Source organism: Mauremys mutica, chromosome 17, assembly GCF_020497125.1.
Source record: "Mauremys mutica isolate MM-2020 ecotype Southern chromosome 17, ASM2049712v1, whole genome shotgun sequence".
Lineage (NCBI taxonomy): Eukaryota > Metazoa > Chordata > Testudines > Geoemydidae > Mauremys > Mauremys mutica.
This window is the reverse complement of record NC_059088.1, coordinates 10,404,835-10,426,257: the sequence shown is the minus strand read 5'-3', so window position 1 is coordinate 10,426,257 and position 21,423 is coordinate 10,404,835. Positions and strand designations below refer to the sequence as shown.

Here is a 21,423-nt window from a genome sequence, read left to right as displayed (position 1 = left end):
GCCCCTCCTGGCTGGGGAAAGTGAACAGAGCCCTGTGGGTAATCGGCCACATGAGATTCTCAGCTCTGCCTTTGCTGCAGGGAACCTACTCTCGTCCGGGGCATGTTACAACCCTGCCAACGCTAAGGAAACCCTTGCTGTGTGCAGGAAACCACATAAACCACAGCCCGGCCTGCAACCTGCCTTATCTCTTGTCATTTGCCTGGAGGCCTCAGGCGTGGAGGCACTTTTCAGCTCAACATGAGCTCCCAGGTCCAACAGGGCACCGGCCGTCCTGGGATGCATCAACAGGGGAATCTCGACTAGGAGCAGGGAGGTGATTTTCCCTCTGGATCCGGCCTTGGTGCGACCACAGCTGGGATCCTGTGTCCAGGATCCTGTCTCTGATTCTGGCACCCACCCTTCAAGAAGGATGTTGAGCAACTGGAGGGGGTCAGAGAAGAGGTCTGAGAAGGATTAACGGACAGGACACACCTACACCGGGAAGGCTGCACGGGTGCAGCCACGCCGCTGAAGCGGCTCAGTGAAGACGTGGTCTATGCTGACAGTAGAGCTTCTCCCATCGATGACGTTAATCCACCCCCCCCCCCTGACAGGCGGTACCTGTGCTGACTGGAGAAGCATTGTCTACACCGGGTGTTAGGTCGGTATAACAGTGTCACCCGGGAGGGGGGGGTCCACACCCGTGAGTCACATAGTTATACCAACATTAGTTGCTAGTGTCGACCAAGCGAAAGGGAAGGTGACGGGATGATTTGGTTGCAACTTTCTGACAAAAAACTGAATTTCACCTATGCTGCCATCTACTGGCCAGGTGGTTTTACTGCCATCGTCAGCCCTGAACCTTTGCATAACAGTCTATAGCAGTGGTTTCCAACTGGGGTACGTGTACCACTGGGGGTACGCAGAGATCTTCCAGGTGGTACATCAACTCACCTAGATATTTGCCTAATTTTACAACAGGCTACATAAAAAGCATGAGCCTAGTCAGTACAAACTCCAATTTCATACAATGACTTCTTTCTACTGCTTTATATACTGTCCACTGAAATGTAAGTAGAATATTTATATTCTGATTGATTTATTGTATAATTATATGGTAAAAGGAGAAAGTAAACTATTTATCAGTATTAGTGTGCTGTGACACTTGTAGTTTTTAAGTGAGGAGAAACTCGGGGGTACCCAAGACAAATGAGACTCCTGGAAGGGGTACAGCAGTCTGGAAAGCTTGAGAGCCACTGGTCTAAAGGATCTTTTCCCACTGAGATGTGGCCACCTCTGGCGTGGGGCATGGGGGCTGTTTATACAGGTGACAGGGAAGAATTTGGGCAGGGGCTGCTGCGGGGAGTGGGGTGGAGTCAGGAAAAATTTGTATGGTGGGGGGTGTTGAGAGTCACTGAATCAAAATGTAAACTCTGGGTGATGGGAAACACTTCACTTCTGGGGGAGCGGAACCGATGGAGAGATCTGGGGAGGCTGATTTGGGGATCGGGGTCAGGGGGCCAGAGGGATCTGTGGAGGCTGCTATCAAGAGCAGGTAGGGAAATGGGGGGCTGCTGTGGGGGGAGAATAGGGACAGGGAGGAACCTGGGGTAGTGGGGGTGGGAGCTAGAGACAGATCTGCGGGAGGTGGGGGATTGTGGATTTCACCCTAGCATTTCTTACCTATGTCCTGGGGGAATCAGACACGGCATCTCAGAACTGATTCCCCCAACACACACACACCACCTGCAGCTCCCACCCCCCCATGGACTCCGTCTGGGGGCAGGAAGCTGTCCTCTCAGGGAGTGGGAGAAAGGGGGTGGCTCAGCGGGGGGGTGGAAGATTTTCACAAAGCTGAATCTGCAAAACCTCTGAGTTGGCCAACTCCGTGCAAGCCTCAAACAGCTCAGCTCAGCTCTGGGGCCTCTCGTGACGAAGATTCTGAGATCCCGTCTGCAGCGATGGTCGCCCACATCCGGGGCAGCCACAGCCCGAGAGCAGGAGCTGAGCTGTAGCCGCATCGTTGCAAAAATTCAGCCCATTCACATCTGAAGAAACACCAGACCCAGCTTGGGCCCCTGAAATGCTGCTGGATCGGGTGGGCTGGATTGGGTGGGCCCTTCTGCCCTTCACCCACAGTCACTCCTCGAATATCCTGGAGAGACCTTTCCAGGTGGCGGGTGGTTTGTGAATCACTTGGTTTGTTGGCGGTGAGCCAGACAACATTATGTCTGCTCCATGACTGGCTGGTTGATTGCTTGAATGCTGGAGAACAGCCAGTGATGTAGTGAAAGCTGCATGAATTTTGGCTGAGAATATCAGGATCCATTGAGACATTAGTTTCAAAAGCCACTGTGATGGGGTTCCCGGCCTGCAACCCGGACTGTGGGACCTGCTGAGTCCTCTGTCCTACCAACCTGAGGTATCCCTCTCACACTGTGATACTGTGTCAAGCTGCAAATCTCTAGCAGGCCCTGCACTTACACAGCCATCCCCAGGCAGCGACACACCCAGCTGAGCTCCATGAATGTTTGTCTGAGCCATTCATGAACCATGAATAGGGAGGCTCCTGTCACTTTCCCCCGGCTCCCTGGCCTTGCAGAAATGTACCGTCCTGCCTTGGTCAGAAGCCTGGCCAGTGTAAGTTCATTACCCTATTGACGCCTCCCTCAATGTGGAGAGGACATGCACCAGCTTTTGTAAACTGAGCTCAGAGTTTCCAAGTACTTCAACCAAACACACTGTTTCAGGTAGAATATAAACCAGGTTTATTAACTACAGACAGCTGGATTTTAAGTGATTATAAGCAGTGAGCACAGAGATCAAAGTTGGGTACCTCAGAAATAAAAGTAAATTTGCAGTGTAAGTTCTCCAAACTAAACAGAATTTGGATCAAGCCAGGTCTCACCTTGGCAGATGGTACAAGCAGGTGACAGTTCCTCAATACACAGACTGGGCTTGTCTTCCAGCCTGATACCAAACTTCTCCAGGTCAAAGTCTTTGTCCTCCAGACGTTTTTCCAGGTGTTGAGTGGTGGGGGGAGTGAGGCCAAGTGGTGATGTCACTTCCCCTCTTTTGTAGTTTCTTCCAGCTTGATGGAAATATATTTTGCTATGATGTGGGTCAAACAGTCTCCATTGTCTACATGTTTTCTCTGAGAAATCTCCATTTTATACAGTTCCTGAGATAGTGGATACTTGGATGGGTGCTGATGAGCCTTGAATTCTGTCTGGCTCCTCCACTGTCATACCTGAAAGGCTGGTTGTGGGTGTTTCCAACATCACAACTTATTGCAGTAACACACACATAGCAAAACTTCCTAACTCCTCATACAATGACAGCACATACAATTCAAGAGGATATTAATAATCAACAGATCAAGCCTTTTTGCATATTGATACGACAGTGGTGAATATGGGGGTTCCATGGTACTTTTTTGAAGTACAAAGTGCCACAGCCACCCACATTTTATTTAAAGTCTCCAATATTTTAAACACATCCTGAACTCCATTGGCTTTCAAAACAGAGCTGGATATTTCTGGTTTTCCAAATGTTTGGTCACAAAATTAGGGTTACAAACTCTTACAATTTCGTTGCGGCATTCACCATGCTTCTCGTTTTCCTCCAAGCCCCAGATACCGGTATCAGATGTTTACGTGTGAATTTCAGCTTGCCTTTCTTTTTTTTTAGGTAAGTCACAGAGAAAAGCTTGAAATGGCTGGAAAAAAAATCATAAGGCAAAAAAGAAGGACCCAAATGTCTTTCTTTTCAAACCAATCCATGATGTTTTGGGGGTGGCTCATGGGGTTTGAAGGCTTTGGCTTGGCACTGAAGATACAGGACTAGACTTATAAAAGTGGCTGAGGGATTTAGGTGAAAAAATCCCATTGACGTTAGCCATTAAGCACCTAATTCACATAGGTGCTTTTGAAAATCTCACCCGTAGAAGCCTAAGTCAATTCAATTACATCACGTAATGGCAGACAGCTCAAAAGTTCTTATATACAAATGCTAGAAATCTAAATAATAAGATGGGTGAACTAAAGTGCATCATGTTAAATGAGGATATTGATTTAACAGGCATCACGGTAACTTGGTGGAATGAGGATAATCAATGAAACACGGTAATACCTGTAATATATCGGAAAGACAGAGCAGGTCATGCTGGTGGGGGATTGGCACTAGATGTGAAAGAAAGCATTCTGTTAAATGAAGTAAAAATCTAAAATGAATGAAACTGTACCATAAAATCTCGATGGATAGTAATTCTATGCTCTGATAATAAGAATATAGCAGTAGGGATATATTACTGACCACCTGAGCAGGATGGTGATAGCGACAGTGAAATGTTCTGGAAGATTAGAGAGGCTGTTAATATTAAAAACAACTCTATAATGATGTGGGATTACCAACTATCCCCATATTGACTGGATAGATGTCACTTCAGGACAAGATGCAGAGATAAAATTTCTTGACACCTTAAATAGCTGCCTCTTGGAACAACTACTCCTGGAACCCACCAGAGAAGAGGCAATTCTTGATTTAGTCCTAAGTACAGCACAGGATCTGGTCCAAGGGGTGAATATAACTGAACTGCTTGGTAATAGTGGCCATAATATAATTAATTTAACATCCCTGTGACAGGGAAAACTCCACAGCAGCCCACCACGGTAGCATTTAATTTCAGAAAGGGGAACAACACAAAAATTAGGGAGTTAGTTAAACAGAAATTAAAAGGTACAGCGACAAAAGTGAAATCCCTGCAAATTCCTGGAAATGTTTTAAAGACACCATAATAGAGGCTCAATTTAAATGTACACCCCAAATTAAAAAACATAGTAAGAGAACCAAAAAAGTGCCACCGTGGGTAAACCACTAAGTAAAGAAGGTTTGAGAGGCAAAAAGGCATCCTTTAAAAAGTGAAAATTAAATCCTAGTGAGGAAAATAGGAAGGAGAATAAACTCTGGCAAATGAAGTGTAAAAAATATAATGAGAAAGACCAAAAAAGAATTTAAAGAACAGCTGGCCAAAGACTCCAAAAGTAATAGCAAAAAAAAATTTAAGTAGATCAAAAGCACGAAACCTGCTAAACAACCAGTGGGGCCACTGGACAATCGAGATGCTAAAGGAGCACTCAAGGATGATAAGGCCATTGAGGAGAAACAAAATGAATTCTTTGCATCGGTCTTCACAACTGAGCACGTGAGGGAGATTCCCAAACCCGAGCCATTCTTTTTAGGTGACAAATCTGAGGAACTGTCCCAGATCGTGGTGTCATTAGAGGAAGTTTTGATAAACTAAAGAGTAATAAGTCAGCAGGACCAGATGGGATTCACTCAAGAGTTCTGAAGGATCTCAAATGTGAAATTGCAGAACTACTATCTGTGAGGCGCTACAAAAGGGTTTCACACCTATGGGCATAAACATTTTTTAAAATAGGACTTATGTTACCCTTATTTCATAGACTAGTTGATCTTCAACAAACACAGGAAAGAAAGCTCCGCTGGGATGATGAGAAGAATAATGAAACGAAGATGAAGGAAAGGACAGACCATAAAGAACCAACCACTCCAAAATGATCTAAAAATGAACAAAACCAAAACTCTAATATATTTCATTAAAATGATGCACAGATTCCAAGGCTGGAAGGGACGGGTGTAATCATCTCACCTCACCTGCCAGAGCACACAGGCCAGAGAACTGACCCCAAATAATTGCTAGAGAAGAGCTTTCAGAAAAACATCCCACCTGGATTTAAAGTTGCCTTTGATGGAGGATCCACCACAACTCTTGGGAAATGGCTCCAATGGTCAGTTACTCTGACCCTTAAAAATTTACACCTCATTCCCCGTCTGAATTTGTCTAGGTTCAACTTCTGTTCCCTGGATCGTGTTAGACCTTCCTCTGCTAGAATGAAGAGCCCGTTATTAAATATTTGATCCCCACACAGGTACTTACAGACTGTGATCAAGGCAAGTCTTCCCCTTCATTTGTTAAGCTAAATAGATTGCGCTCCTTGTGACTCTCACTCTAAGGCAGGCAGGTTTTCTAACCCTGTAATCATTCTCGTGTTTCTTCTTTGATTAAGGACAAAAATTCACTTGCTAAAAAAGACAATTTTGAAATCAAGAGGAAGTTATGGGTCCAGCAAACATAATTCTTTCTCCATGCAAATATCGACAATTCCATCTGTTCCCCTATTCATCTGGCTCTGGCCCCAAGTTGTCGGTGGTTTGGGGGTTGCGTGCACATTGCCGGTACCGCTGAAACTCTTCCTCCATGGTGAGGTAGAAGATGGGGTTGAGGCAGCTACTGAAATATGTCAGGACACAAGCAAAAGTGCTTCCTCTGTTCCAAACAGACCCAGTGTGCATAGCTGAGATCTGCAGGAAGAAGACGTGATACGGCAGCCAGCAGAGGAAAAAGGACGGGGTCAAGCCAAGAAGGATCTTGAGTGGCTTGGTGGACTGGATCAGCCTGTTCCTTCTCAGCTTGGCAGCTAGAACGATGTAGGAGGTTGGGATCAAGATCAAGGCTAATGGGATCAGAAACCCGACCAGGAACTCAATCAAAACAGCAGCCTTCACCCTCCCTTCATCCAGTCCGACATTCATGCTGGTGCTGGCAGGTGAGTGCAGGGATTCCCAGAGATCGCTGTACCGCAAGCTGAAACCAACAGACAGGGCCCACATGCCCATAACAATCTTGAAAGCCAGAAGGGGCGTGAGGTGGTTCCGGGCCCACTCAGGGCGCGCCACGAGGATGCAGCGATCGACACTGAGGACCGTGAAGAGGAAGGCGCTGAAGAACATGTGGAAGGAGGTGACGGTGCTGCTCAGCACCTTGGCCGTGTCTAATTCCTTGATGAAGACTGAGGTGAATCTGAGGGGCAGAAAGACGATGAAGATGAAATCGGCCACAGCCCGGCTCCAAAACCACACGGCGCTGGCCGTCCTCTCCACACGGCAGCTGGCAACAAAGAGGACGTAGCAGTTCAACGGCACCCCGGCAAGGAAGGCCACGCCACACAGCACCAGGAAGAGGATTAGGAACACCATTCTTGGAAGAGTTGCAGTCACAATATCCCCTGCTTCACCTCAGGCCTCGGCTGGGGCAGCGCAGACTCTGTGCTGAGCAAAGGAAGGAAGAGTAATGAAACATGCTCCAGGACAGGACCAGGACAGAGTTTGGTTTCTACTAAACTAAATGTTTAAAAAACACACCCCTTTGCTTCTTGCTGAACAGTTGGATTTCTAGGGAAGTGGAGGTGGACAATAGGTGTCTCCAGAATGCAGAGACAGAGATATGAGAGACGCCCTGCCCTCACTAAAATTCCCAAATAATCGTCTTGCTGTTAGTTTCCCAAAGGAGCTGGTTATTCCCATATGTTGATTAAAAAAAAAAAAGAATGATCATTCCCCCACTCCTTTTTTTTTTTAATTAATGGAATTTTTTAAGTGATTCTTCTCCCACCTCCTTCATTTTGAAGATGAGTTTTTGTGCGGTTTGGGCCATTTGGGGTGGAGGGGCCTATCTGGAGTGGAGTTAGTGGAGCCGGGTGGGCAAAATCCCCACTGAAACCCCCCCACCATGTAAACTGCCAGAAACGGAGTGCAACTTCCCAAGAGGAGAAAAGTAAAATTGAAAAGACGATGACAAAAAAGCCACCCTGCAAAAAAAACAGGGGAAGAAGAGGCCACTAACAAGTGGGTAGACAGGGAGTCTGGACTCCTAGGTTCCATCTCCGACTCTGTCACTGAAATGTTTGGGTAGCCTGGAAAAGTCACGTCATGGCCCCGTGCCTCAGTTTCCCCTACAAACATTTCTCTGTTTAAATGTGAGCTCCCTGTAGCCAGGCCTGTTTCTCTCTGTGGGTCTGTGCAGCGCCTGACACGACGGGGCCCCCGAGCTTGGTCAGGGTCTGTGCAACACCCATCATGACGGGGGCCCCCTGACTTCTGACAACAGGACCCACAAATAATTTCAACCAGTTCAATCCGGAGTGGATGAGGGTAGGGGATGGGGACAGCTGGAAGCGGGGAGATCCAGGGGGAAGTGATGGGAGTGGCAGAATGAATCCCAGTGGGGCAGCTGGGGGATTTACCTCATTTCCTTACCCGTGTCTTGGGGGGACGCAGCGTCTCAGAGTCGACTCCTGTCCCAGGTCCCCAATGCAACACCTGCAGCTCGCCCAGACTGGCTCAGCTCAGAGCAGGAAACTGATGATGTGGGGGTATATCGGGGGGGAGGGAGGACACAAGAGGTGGCTGGGTCCAATCATGTCTGCAAAGCCTGATAGGTCTTCGGCACCCACTGCTACATGCAGACATCACGTGAACCACAAGCTCCTGCCCGCCCCCCCAGCTGGACCCAAACAAGGTGTCTGCATTCAGCTGCCTACATCCTGGGGCAGGCCGGCGGGGCCCCCATCGTAGAGGAGGGGCTGAAATAGCCATGTCCACCAGGCGAAGTCCCAGAAGCAGAGACGCCAGCTGGGACTTTTCCCTCCAGCTCATCCTGGCTGGGGAAAGGAAAAAGAGCCCCACTGGGAGTTGGACACGTTAGATTCTCAGCCCTGCCTTTGCTGCAGGGAACCCACCAATCGGCCTGGGGCACGTTACAGGACCACCAACGTTAAGGAAACCCTCGCTCTGTGCTGGAGACCACACAAACCACAGCCCGGCCTGCAACCTGCCTTCGTCTCTTGTCATTTGCCTGGAGGCCTCAGGCGTGTGGACACTTTTGAGCTCAACGTGAGCTCCCGGGGCCAACAGAGCTCAGGCCGTCCTGGGGTGCATAAATGGGGGAGTCTCGATTAGGAGCAGGAAGGATATTTTCCCTTTGGATCCGGCCCTGGTACAACCACTGCTGGGATCCTGTGTCCAGTTCTGGCGTCCACCCTTCAAGAAGGATGTTGAGGAACTGGTATTGGTCTCAAGTTGCAGTGGGGGAGGTTTAGGTTGGATATTAGGAAACACTATTTCACTAGGAGGGTGGTGAAGCACTGGAATGGGTTCCCTAGGGAGATGGTGGAATCTCCTTCTTTAGAGGTTTTTAAGGTCAGGCTTGACAAAGCCCTGGCTGGGGTGATTTAGTTGGGGATTGGTCTTGCTTTGAGCAGGGGGTTGGACTAGATACCTCCTGAGGCCCCTTCCAACCCTGATATTCTGTGATTCTATGAACTGGAGGGGGTCAGAGAAGAGCCATGAGGAGGATTAATGGACTGGACCCCAGGCTTGGCAGACAGAGACTCCAGGAGCTCAGTCAGTTCAGTTTATCAAAGGGCACGTCTACACTAGGAAGGCTTCACTGATGCAGTTGTGTCGCTGTAGCGTCTCAGTGAAGACGATGTCTATGCTGACGTGAGAGCTTCTCCCATCGGTGTAGTCAATCTACCCCCCCCATCCCCCGAGAGGCGGTAGCTGTGTTGTTGACGGGAGAAGCATTGTCTACACCAGGCGTTTAGGTCGGTATAACAGCGTCACACAGGGGGGTGGGTTTTCCACACCCACGAGCGACGTAGTTCTACCAACATCACTTGCTAGTGTCGACCAAGGGAAAGGGAAGGTGACGGCGTGACTTGATTGCCAGATTCTGACAAACAGTTGAATTTCACATGTGCTGCCATCTACTGGCCAGGTGGTTTTACTGCCATCGTCAGCCCTGAGCCTTTGCATAACAGTCTATAGCAGTGGTTTCCAACCAGAGGAATGTGTACCACTGGGGGTATGCAGAGATCTTCCGGGGGTACATCAGCTCACCTAAATATTTGTCTAATTTTACAACAGGCTACATAAAAAGCACGAGCCTAGTCAGTACAAACTATAATTTCATACAATGACTTCTTTCTACTGCTCTATATACTGCCCACTGAAATGTAAGTAGAATATTTATATTCCAGTTGAGTTATTGTATAATTATATGCTAAAATGAGAAAGTAAACTATTGATCAGTACTAGTGCACTGTGACATTTTTATTTTTATGTCTGATATTGTAAACAAGTCGGTTTTAAGTGAGGTGAAAGTTGGGGGTACACAAGACAAATGAGAATCCTAGAAGGGGTACAGAAGTCTAGAAAGCTTGAGAGCCCCTGGTTTATAGGGCCTTTTCCCACTGAGATGTGGCCACCCCTGGGGTAGGGGATGGGGGCTGTTTATACAAGAGACAGAGAGGAATGTGTGTGTCGGGGGTCTGCTGCGGGGAGTGGGGTGGAGTCAGAATTCCTGGAATAATTTGTACAGTGGGGGTGCTCAGAGCCACTGAATCAGACTTTAAACCCTGTATATGATGGGAACCTCTTCAATTCTGGGGGTGTCGCACCAATGGGTGAGGCAGGAAGAGATCTGGGGAAGCTGCTTTAGGGAATGGAGTCGGGGGCAGAGGGATCTGGGGAGGCTGCTATGGGGAGCCGGTAGGGAAGTGGGAGGCTGCTTTGGGGGGTGGGGTGAGGGCAGGGAGGAACCTGGGGTAGGCGGTCAAGGGGGCAGAGACATATCTGAAGGGGGGACATTGTGGATTTCACCCTAGCATTGAAGCTGGAAGATTTAATCTCACTGTCTGACCTATGTCCTGGAGGATTCAGACACGGCATCTTAGAACTGATTCCCCCCAAACACACACCCCACCTGCAGCTCCTCGCTCACCCCCGCACTGACACTGTCTGGGATCAGGAAGCTGTCCTCTTGGGGGGGCACACAAGGGGGGAGGTTTGCTCAGTCGAATTGGGAGATGCTCACAAAGCTGAGTCTGCAAAACCTCCAAGGAGGCCAGCTCCGTGCAAGCCTCAAACAGTTCAGCTCACCTCTGGGGCCTCTCATGTTGAAGGGTCTGAGGTCTGAGGTCCCATCTGCAGAGACGGTCGCCCACATCCGCGGCAGCCACAATCCGAGAACAGGAGCTGAGCTGCAGCCGCATCATTGCAAAAATTCAGCCCATTCACACCTGGAAATGCACCAGATCCAGCTTGGGCCCTTGAAGTGCTGCTGGTTCGGGAGTGATTCATGCGTGAGCGCTGCCGCCCTTCACCCCCAGTCACCCCTCGAACATCATGGAGAGACCTTGCTAGGTGACGAATGGATCGTGAATCTCTCGCCTTGTTGGCTGTGAGCCACAAGACATTCTGTCTGCTCCACGACTGGCTGGTGGATTCGTTGGACGCTGGAGAACTGCCAGCAACGTAAAGCTGTGTGAATTTGGGCCAGGAATATCAAGATTCATTCAGACATTAGTTTAAAAAGCCACTGTGACGGGGTTCCCGGCCTGCAACCTGGACTATGGGACCGCTGAGCCCTCTGTCCCAACGCTCTGGGATTGGGAAATCCCTCACACTGTGATGCTGTGTCAAGGTGCAAACCTCTGGCAGGCCCTGCACTTACACAGCCATCCCCAGGCAGGGACACACCCCGCTGAGTTCCATGAATGACCTTCCAGCCACTCACGAACCATGAATAGGGAGGCTCCAGTCCATTCCCCCCGGCTCCCTAGCTTTGCAGCCCAGAAAGGTACTGTTCTGCCTTGGACAGAAGCCCGGCCAGTGTTAGTTCCTCAGGGCCGCCAAGGGGGGGGCAAGTGGGGCAATTTGCCCCAGGCCCCAGGTCCCATAGGGGCCCCCACGAGACTTTTTCAGGGCCCCTGGAGCGGGGTCCTTCACTCGCTCTGGGGGGGCCTGGAAAACTCTCGTGGGGCACGGGCCCCCGGAGCTTCTTCCGCTCTGGGGCTTCGGCGGCAATTTGGCGGTGGGAAAACCCCAGGCCCCTTGAATCCTCTGGGCAACCCTGAAGTTCCTTACCCAATCAGTGCCTCCTCTGATGTGGAGAGGACACGCACCAGCCTTTGTAAACTGAGCTGAGATTTCCCAGGACTTTAACCAAACACACAGTTTTTGGTAGAATATAAAACAGGTTTATTAACTGCAGACAGAGAGATTTAAAGTGGTTATAAGCATCGAGCAGAGAGATCACAATTGGTTACCCAAGAAATAAATGTATTTCCCAATCTGAGTTCTACAAACTAAACTGGCTTTGAATCAAGCCGTGTTTCACCCTGATAGATGGTACAAGCAAGTGACACATCCTCAGTAACACACTTCAGTAACACACATATAGCAAAACTTCACAACCTCACATACAACGACAGCACATACAATCCAATGGGATATTAATGTTCAACAGATCAAGACTCCCACCTCACAAGGCTGATTTTGTATAGAACATATCATAATATTATGACAGTGGTGAATATGGGGGTTCCAGGGTGCTGTTTTGAGGTATAGAGTGCCACAGCCACACATTTTATTTTAAGTCCCCAATATTTTAAACACCTTCTCACTCCATTGGCTTCCAAAACAGAGCTGGATATTTCTGGTTTTCTGAAATTTTTGGCAGAGTTTTGTAGCATCGCCGAATCTTACAATTTGGTTGCAGCATTCACCATGCTTGTCGTTTTCCTCCTAGTCCCAGATCCTGGAATCATATTGTTAGCTGGGAAATTTAGCTTTCTTTTCTTTTTTTTTTTAGGTAAGTTTCTAGCCTTTGTTGTTGCAGATAAAAGCTTGAAATGGCCGGAAAAAAAAATCATAAGGCAAAAAACAAGAACCCAAATGTCTTTCTTTTCAAACCAATCTCATGATGTTTTAGGGGATGGCTCATGAGGTTTGAAGGTTCAGGCTTGGCAATGAAGAGACAGGACTAGATTTTTAAAAGTGGCTAAGGGAGTTAGGTGCCAAATTGCCATTGAAATTATGAGTTAAGCACTTAACTCTTATATGTGCTTTTTAAAATCTCACCCATAAAAGTTTAAGTCAATTCAATTACATCACGTAATGGCAGACAGCGAAAAAGTAACATTTAAGTTCTTATATACAAATGCTAGAAGTCTAAATAATAAGATGGGTGAACTAGAGTGCCTCGTATTAAATGAAGATATTGATACAACAGACATCACAGAAAGTTGGTGGCATGAGGATAATCAATGGGACACAGTAATACCAGGTTACATAATATATCAAATATATCGGTAGGACAGAACAGGTCCTGCTGGTGGGGGCTTGGCACTATATGTGAAAGAAAGCATAGAGTCAAATGAAGTAAAAATCTTAAATGAACCAAACTGTACCATAGAATCTTTCTGGATAGTAATTCTATGCCCAAACAATAAGAATATAGCAGTAGGGATATACTATCAACCACCTGACCCGCACGGTAATAGCGACTGTGAAATGCTCAGGGAGATTAGAGAGGCAATAAAAGTAAAAAACTCAATAATTATGGGGGACTTCAACTGTCCCCAAATTCACTGGGTACACGTCACGTCAGGACAGGACACAAACATAAAGTTTCTGGACACTATAAATGACTTTCTTGGAGCAGCTAGTCCTGGAACCCACAAGAGGAGAGGCAATTCTTGATTTAGTCTTAAGTGGCGCGCAGGATCTGGTCTAAGAGGGGAATATAATGGAACCGCTTGGTAATAGTGACCATAATATAAATAAATTTAACATCCCTGTGTCGGGGAAAACACTACAGCAGCCCACCATGGTAGCATTTATTTTCGGAAAGGGGAACAACACAAAAATAAGGAAGTTAGTTAAACAGATATTAAAGGGCACAACGCCAAATATGATATCCCTGAAAGCTGCATGGAAACTTTTTAAAGACATTATAATAGAGGGTCAAATATAGATCCCAATTTTAAAAAAATATATAGTAAGAAAACCTGGCTAAACAACAAAGTCAAAGAGACTCTGAGAAGCAAAAAGGCATCCTTTAAAAAGTCGAAGTTAAATCCTATTGAGGAAAATAGAAAGGAGCATAAACTCTGGCAAGTGAACATATCATTAGACGGCCAAAAGAGAATTTGAAGAACAGGTAGCCAAAGAGTGAAAAAGTAGTAGGAAGCCTGCAACGAGAGGGGCCACTGGATGATCGAGATGATAAAGGAGCACTCAGTGCTGATAAGGCCATTGCGGAGAAACAAAATGAATTCTTTGCATCGATCTTCATGGCTGAGCATGTGAGGGAGATTCCCAAACCTGAACCGTTCTTTTTAGGTGACAAATCTGAGGAACTGTCCCAGATTGAGGTGTCAATAGAGGAGGTTTTAGAACAAGTTGATAAAATAAACAGTAACAAGTCACCAGGACCAGATGGTATTCAGCTAAGAGTTCTTAAGGAACTCAAATGTGAAATTGCAGAACTACTAGCTGTGGTATGCAACCTATCATTTAAATTAGCTTCTGTACCAAATGACTGGAGGATAGATAATGTGACACCAATTTTTAAAAAAGGCTCCAGAGGTGATCCCGGCAATTACAGGTCAGTAAATCTGACCCCAGTAATCAGAAAACTGATTGAAACTATAGCGAAGAACAGAATTATCACACACATAATTTGTTTGGGAAAGTCCTCATGGTTTTTGTAAAGAGAAATGATGCCTCCACAATCTACTAGAATTCTTTGTGGGGGTCAAAAAGGATATGGACAAGGGTGATCCAGTGGATATAGTGTACTTGACATTTCAGAAACCCTTTGATATTTCAGAAATCCTCACCAAAGGCAAAGTAAACTGTCGTGAGATAAGAGGGAAGGTCCTCACATGGATCAGTAACTGGTTAAAAGATAGGAAAGAAAGGGTAGGAATAAATGCTCAGTTTTCAGAATGGATACAGGTAAATAGCGATGTCCACCAGGTGTCTGTACTGGGACGAGAGCTGGTCAACATATTCATAAATGATCTGGAAAAAGGGGTAAACGGAGGTGGCAAAATTTGCAGATGATACAAAACTAGTCAAGATAGTTAAGTTCAAAGCTGACTGCGAAGAGCTACAAAGGGATCTCACAAAACTGGGTGACTGGGCAACAAAATGGCAGATGAAATTCAATGTTGATAAATGCAAAGTAATGCACATTGGAAACCATAATCCCAACTAGACATAAAAAATGGTGGAGTCTAAATTAGCTGTTACCACTCAAGAAAGAGATCTTGGAGTCATTGTGGAAAACATCCACTCAATGTTCAGCGGCCGTCAAAAAAGCAAACAGAATGTTGGGAATCTTTAAGAAAGGGACAGATAATAAGACTGAAAATATCATATTTTCTCTGTATAAATCCATGGTACACCCACATATTGAATATTGCATGCAGATGTGGTTGCCCTATCTCAAAAAAGATATACAGTCGAACCCATTTATGTCGACCTCGGTTAACTTGCCAATCCTATTAAGTCGACGGTTTACAAGTGGAACTGCCAAACTCCCTCTTTGTCTTATGGGTTTCTCATCCGTTATGTCGATTCGCCGAACCCTAATATCTCGAGCCCGTCCCCGACCCACCGTGTCCCCAGCCGCCTGCTCCCCGGCTCTCCAGCGGCGCGGTTCCCCAGCCGCCCGCTTCCCGCGTCCCCAGCCGCCCGGCTCCCCGCGTCTCCGACCCACCGTGTCCCCAGCCGCCCGCTCCCCAGCGCCGCGGTTCCCCGCGTACCCGCCCGCCGGCTCCGCTTCGCCGCCGCCCGTCCGCCCGGCTCCGCTTTGCCGGATCCAGCCACGTGCAGGCAGCGCGGTAAGGGGGCAGGGAGGGGGTGGGGGGGTAGATAGGGGTTTATCTCGATCATTGGTTATCTCGACGGCTTTTGGCAAACCCCTAGGCCGTCGAGATAACAGGGTTCAACTGTATTGGAATTGGAAAAGGTACAGAAAAGGGCTATGACAATTATTAGGGGTATGGAACAGCTTCCATATGAGAAGAGATTAATAAAACTGGGACTTTTCAGCTTGGAAACGAGATGACTAAGGGGGGATATCATAGAAGTCTATAAAATCCTGACTGGTGTGGAACAAGTAAATAGGGAAGTGTTATTTATTCCTTCTCATAACACAAGAACTAGGAGTCACCCAATGAAATTAATAGAGAGCTGGATTAAAAGAAACAAAAGGAAGTATTGCTTCACGCAACCCACAGTGAACCAGAGGATGTTGTGAAGGGCAAGACTATAATGGTTTAAAAAAGAACTAAACAAATTCATGGAGGATAAGTCCATCAATGGGTATTACACAGGAATGGTGTCCGTAGACTCTGTTTGCCAGAAGCTGGGAATGGGCAACAGTGGATGGGTCACTTGATGGTTCCCTGTTCTGTTCATTCCCTCTGAGGCACCTGGCACTGGCCACTGTCAGAAGACAAGATACTGGGCTAGACTGACCTTTGCTCTGACTCAGTCTGGCCGTTCTTGTGTTATGTTCCCATTGACTCTCAGCAAGGTTCCTACCGGCCAAAACACTTTTAAAAACATGACTTAGACACTTTTGAAAATGTTACCCTATGTTTCATAGACCCGTTGATTTTCAGGAACCACCGGACAGAAGAAGTGCTGGAGCTCCACCAGATGTAAGGTAGACATGATGACAAAAACAATGACATGAAGACACAGAAAAGGACAGACCATAAAGCACGAAACGCCCCAAAATAATCTAAAAATGAATCCATATATTTCTTTATAATGACAGATTCATAGATTTCAGGGCTGGAAGGGACCAGTGTGATCATCTACTCTGACCTCCCGGATCACACGGGCCAGAGAACTACCCCCAAAACAGTTCATAGAGCAGAGCTTTTAGACAAACATCCCAGCTTGATTTAAAATTGCCACTGATGGAGGATCCACCATGACCCTTGGGAAATTGCTCCAATAGTCAGTTACTCTGACCGTTGAAAATCTACACCTCATTTCCAGTCTGAACTAGATTCAACTAGTGTTCACTGGATCATGTTAGACCTTCCTCTGCTAGACTGAAGAGCCCGTTATTAAATATATGTTCCCCACGTAGGTACTTACAGACTGTAATCAAGTCACCTCTTCACCTTCTCTTTGATAAGCTAAATAGATTGTGATCCTTGTGTCTCTCACTCCAAAGCAGGTTTTTTAACTTTTAATCATTCTCATGGCTCCCTAAAAAAGACAATTTTGAGATTAGGGGGAAGTTACAGATCCAGTGAACAGAATTCCTTCTCCATGCAAATATCGACAATTCCATCTGTTCCCCTATTCATCCAGCTCTGGCCCCAATTTGTTGGTGGTTTCGGGGTTGCGTGTACGTTGCTGGTACTTCAGAAACTCTTCCTCCATGGTGAGGTAGAAGATGGGGTTGAGGCAGCTGCTGAAATATGTCAGGACACAACCAACAGCGCTTCCTATGTACAGAAGAGGCATACGGTACATATCTGAGATCTGCAGGAAGGCGAAGATGTGATACGGCAGCCAGCAGAGGAAAAAGGTTGGGATCAAACCAAGAAGGATCTTGAGTGGGTTGGTGGACTGGATCAGACTGTTCCTTCTCAGCTTGGCAGCGAGAACGATGTACAAGATTGGGATTAAGATCAAGGCTAATGGGATCAGAAACCCGACCAGGATCTGGATCACAGCTGCAGCACTCATCCTCCCTGCATCTGGATGGAAATTCATGCTGATGCTGGGAGGTGAGAGCAGGTAGTCTGAGAGATCACCGTACCTCAGGCTGAACCCAACTGACAGGGCCAATATGACCAAAGCAATCATGAAAGCCAGGCAGGGCGTGCGATGGTTCCGGGCCCACTCAGGGCGCGCCACAAGGATGCAGCGATCGATACTGAGGACTGTGAGGAGAAAGGTGCTGGAGAACATGTGGAAGGAGATGACGGTGCTGCTAAGCCTCCAGATGCTATAAATTTTGAAGACGAAGATGGAAATGATTCTGATTGGCAGGAAGACGATGAAGATGAAATCGGTCACGGCCCGGCTCCAGAACCACACGGCACTGACTGTTCTCTCCAAACGGCAGCCAGCAACGAAGACGACGTAGCCATTCAACGGCACCCCGGCGAGGAAAACCATGGCACACAGCACCAGGAAGAGAACTGGGAGGAACTCCATTCTTGGAAGAGGTGCAGTCACAATATCCCCTCCTCCTCCTCAGGTCTCGGCTGGGGCAGCGCAGACGTTGTGCTGAGCAAAATAAGGAAGAGCAATGAAAAGGGCTCCAGGAGGGGACATGGACAGAGTGAGACAGCCACAAAGTTTGTAATTTCCTCAGAGTTTACAAACTCCCCAGATCCTAAGCTGATTTCAAACAGGATCAAATCCTTGTAGGCCCTTGGCACAATGGTTCAAAGACCTTAGAAGCAGAGAACCAGAGAGTTAGGTGGGGGCACAAGGGTCATCTCATCTAACCCCCTGCCAAATGCTAGAAGTCTAAATAATAAGATGGGTGAACTAGAGTCCTTCATGTTAAAGGAGGATATTGATTTAATACATTCATAGACTCTAGGACTGGAAGGGACCTCGAGAGATCATCGAGTCCAGTCCCCTGCCTTCATGGCAGGACCAAATACTGTCTAGACCATCCCGGATAGACATTTATCTAACCTGCTCTTAAATATCTCCAGAGATGGAGATTCCACAACCTCCCTAGGCAATTTATTCCAGTGTTTAACCACCCTGACAGTTAGGAACTTTTTCCTAATGTCCAACCTAAATTTCTCTTGTTGCAGTTTAAGCCCATTGCTTCTTGTTCTATCCTTAGAGGCTAAGGTGAACAAGTTTTCTCCCTCCTCCTGATGACACCCTTTTAGATACCTGAAAACTGCTATCGTGTCCCCTCTCAGTCTTCTCTTTTCTAAACTAAACAAACCCAGTTCTTTTAGCCTTCCTTCGTAGGTCATGTTCTCAAGACCTTTAATCATTCTTGTTGCTCTTCTCTGGACCATCTCCAATTTCTCCACATCTTTCTTGAAATGCGGTGCCCAGAACTGGACACAATACTCCAGTTGAGGCCTAACCAGTGCAGAGTAGAACGGAAGAATAACTTCTCGTGTCTTGCTCACAACACACCTGTTAATGCAGCCCAGAATCACGTTTGCTTTTTTTGCAACAGCATCACACTGTTGACTCATATTTAGCTTGTGGTCCACTATAACCCCTAGATCCCTTTCTGCCGCACTTCTTCCTAGACAGTCTTTTCCCATTCTGTATGTGTGAAACTGATTGTTCCTTCCTAAGTGGAGCACTTTGCATTTGTCTTTGTTAAACTTCATCCTGTTTACCTCAGACCATTTCTCCAATTTGTCCAGATCATTTTGAATTATGACCCTGTCCTCCAAAGCAGTTGCAATCCCTCCCAGTTTGGTATCATCTGCAAACTTAATAAGCGTACTTTCTATGCCAACGTCTAAGTCGTTGATGAAGATATTGAACAGAGCTGGCCCCAGAACAGACCCCTGCAGAACCCCACTTGTTACACCTTTCCAGCAGGATTGGGAACCATTAACAACTACTCTCTGAGTACGGTTATCCAGCCAGTTATGCACCCACCTTATAGGCATCACAAAAACCTGGTGGAGTGAGGACAATCAATGGGACACAATCAATGGTACAAAATATATCGATGGGATAGAACAGGTGATGCAGGGGGAGAGGGGAGTGGTACTATATGTGAAAGAAAATGTAAAATCAAATGAAGTAAAAATCTTAAATAAATCCACGTTCCATAGAATCTCTATGTATAGTAATTCCATAGTCTAAGAAGAATATAACAGTAGGGATCTATTATCGACCACCTAACCAGGACAGTGATAGTGACGATGAAATGCTAAGGGAGATTAGAAAGGCTATCAAAATAATGAGCTGGGGGATTTCAATTATCCGATATTGACTGGGAACATATCACCTCAGGACAAAATGCATAGACAAAATTTCTCAATACTTTAAATGACTGCTTCATGGAGCAGCTGGTACGGGAACCCACAAGGGGAGAGGCAATTCTTGATTTAGTCCTAAGTGGAGCGCAGGAGCTGGTCCAAGAGGTAACTATAACAGGACCGCTTGGAAATAGTGACCATAATATAATAACATTTAACATTCCTGTGGTGGGAAGAACTCTTTAACAGCCCAACACTGTGGCATTTAATTTCAGAAAGGGGAACTAAGCAAAAATGAAGAGGTTAGTTAAACAGAAATTAAAAGATACAGTGACTAGAGTGAAATCTCCGCAAGCTGCACGGACACTTTTCAAAGACATCATAAGAGACGCCCAATTTAAATGTATACCTCAAATTAAAAAACACAGTAAAAGGACTAAAAAAGAGCCGCTGTGGCTTAACAACCATGTAAAAGAAGCAGTGAGAGATAAAAAGACTTCCTTTAAAAAGTGGAAGTCAAATCCTAGTGAGGTAAATAGAAAGGAGCATAAACACTGCCAAATGAAGTCCAAGAGTGTAATAAGAAAAGTCAAAGAGGAGTTTGAAGAACGGCTAGCCAAAAACTCCAAAGGTAATAACAAAATGTTTTTTAAGTACATCAGAAGCAGGAAGCCTGCTAAACAACCAGTGGGGCCCCTTGACGATCGAAATACAAAAGGAGCATTTAAAGATGATAAAGTCTTCGTGGAGAAACTAAATGGATTCTTTGCTTCAGTCTTCATGGCTGAGGATGTGAGGGAGATTCCCAAACCTGTCGTCCTTTGTAGGTGACAAATCTAAGGAACTGTCACAGACTGAAGTGTCACTTAGAAGGTTTTGGAATTAATTGATAAACTTCACATTAACAAGTCATCGGGACAGGATGGCATTCACCCAAGAGATCTGAAAGAACTCAAATGTGAAGTTGCAGAACTATTAACTATGGTTTGTAAACTGTCCTTTAAATCGGCTTCGGTACCCAATGACTGGAAGATAGCTAATGTAACACCGATATTTAAAAAGCGCTCTAGAGGTGATCCCGGCAATTACAGACCGGTAAGTCTAATGTCAGTACTGGGCAAATTAGTTGAAACAATAGTAAAGAATAAAATTGCCAGACACATAGAAGAACATAAATTGTTGGGCAAAAGTCAACATCGTTTCTGTAAAGGGAAATAGTGTCTTACTAATCTATTAAAGTTCTTTGAAGGGGTCAACAAACATGTGGACAAGGGGGATCCAGTGGACATAGTGTACTTAGATTTCCAGAAAGCCTTTGACAAGGTCCCTCACCAAAGGCTCTTACATAAATTAAGTTGTCATGGGATAAGAGGGAAGGTCCTTTCATGGATTGAGAAATGGTTAAAAGACAGGGAACAAAGGGTAGGAATAAAGAATAAATTCTCAGAATGGAGAGGGGTAACTAGTGTTGTTTCCCAAGGGTCAGTCCTCGGACCAACCTATTCAACTTGTTCATAAATGATCTGGAGAAAGGAGTAAAAAGTGAGGTGGCAAAGTTTGCCGATGATAGTAAACTGCTCAAGATAGTTAAGACCAAAGCAGACTGTGACAAACTTCAAAAAGATCTCACAAAACTAAGTGATTGGGCAACAAAATGGCAAATGAAATTTAATGTAGATAAATGTAAAGTAATGCACATTGGAAAAAATAACCCCAACTATACAAACAATATGGTGGGGGCTAATTTAGCTACAACGAGTCAGGAAAAAGATCT

At 46.2% G+C, this 21,423-nt stretch overlaps 2 protein-coding genes across 2 annotated transcripts; both read right to left on the bottom strand.

The window, feature by feature from the left end:
* Positions 1–6,180: 6,180 nt before the first annotated feature.
* Positions 6,181–7,041, bottom strand: LOC123351952 (chemokine-like receptor 1). The gene has a single exon (XM_044991645.1). The coding sequence runs from the start codon at positions 7,039–7,041 to the stop codon at positions 6,181–6,183; it is 861 nt and encodes a 286-aa protein (XP_044847580.1).
* Positions 7,042–17,019: 9,978 nt separating this feature from the next.
* Positions 17,020–17,886, bottom strand: LOC123351951 (chemokine-like receptor 1). The gene has a single exon (XM_044991643.1). It carries the CDS (start codon positions 17,884–17,886, stop codon positions 17,020–17,022), a length of 867 nt encoding a protein of 288 aa, XP_044847578.1.
* Positions 17,887–21,423: the final 3,537 nt, after the last annotated feature.

Bases quoted from the DNA above. Each gene is read 5' to 3' on its own strand.
- LOC123351952 (XM_044991645.1), bottom strand. From the start codon at position 7,041: ATGGTGTTCCTAATCCTCTTCCTGGTGCTGTGTGGCGTGGCCTTCCTT.
- LOC123351951 (XM_044991643.1), bottom strand. From the start codon at position 17,886: ATGGAGTTCCTCCCAGTTCTCTTCCTGGTGCTGTGTGCCATGGTTTTC.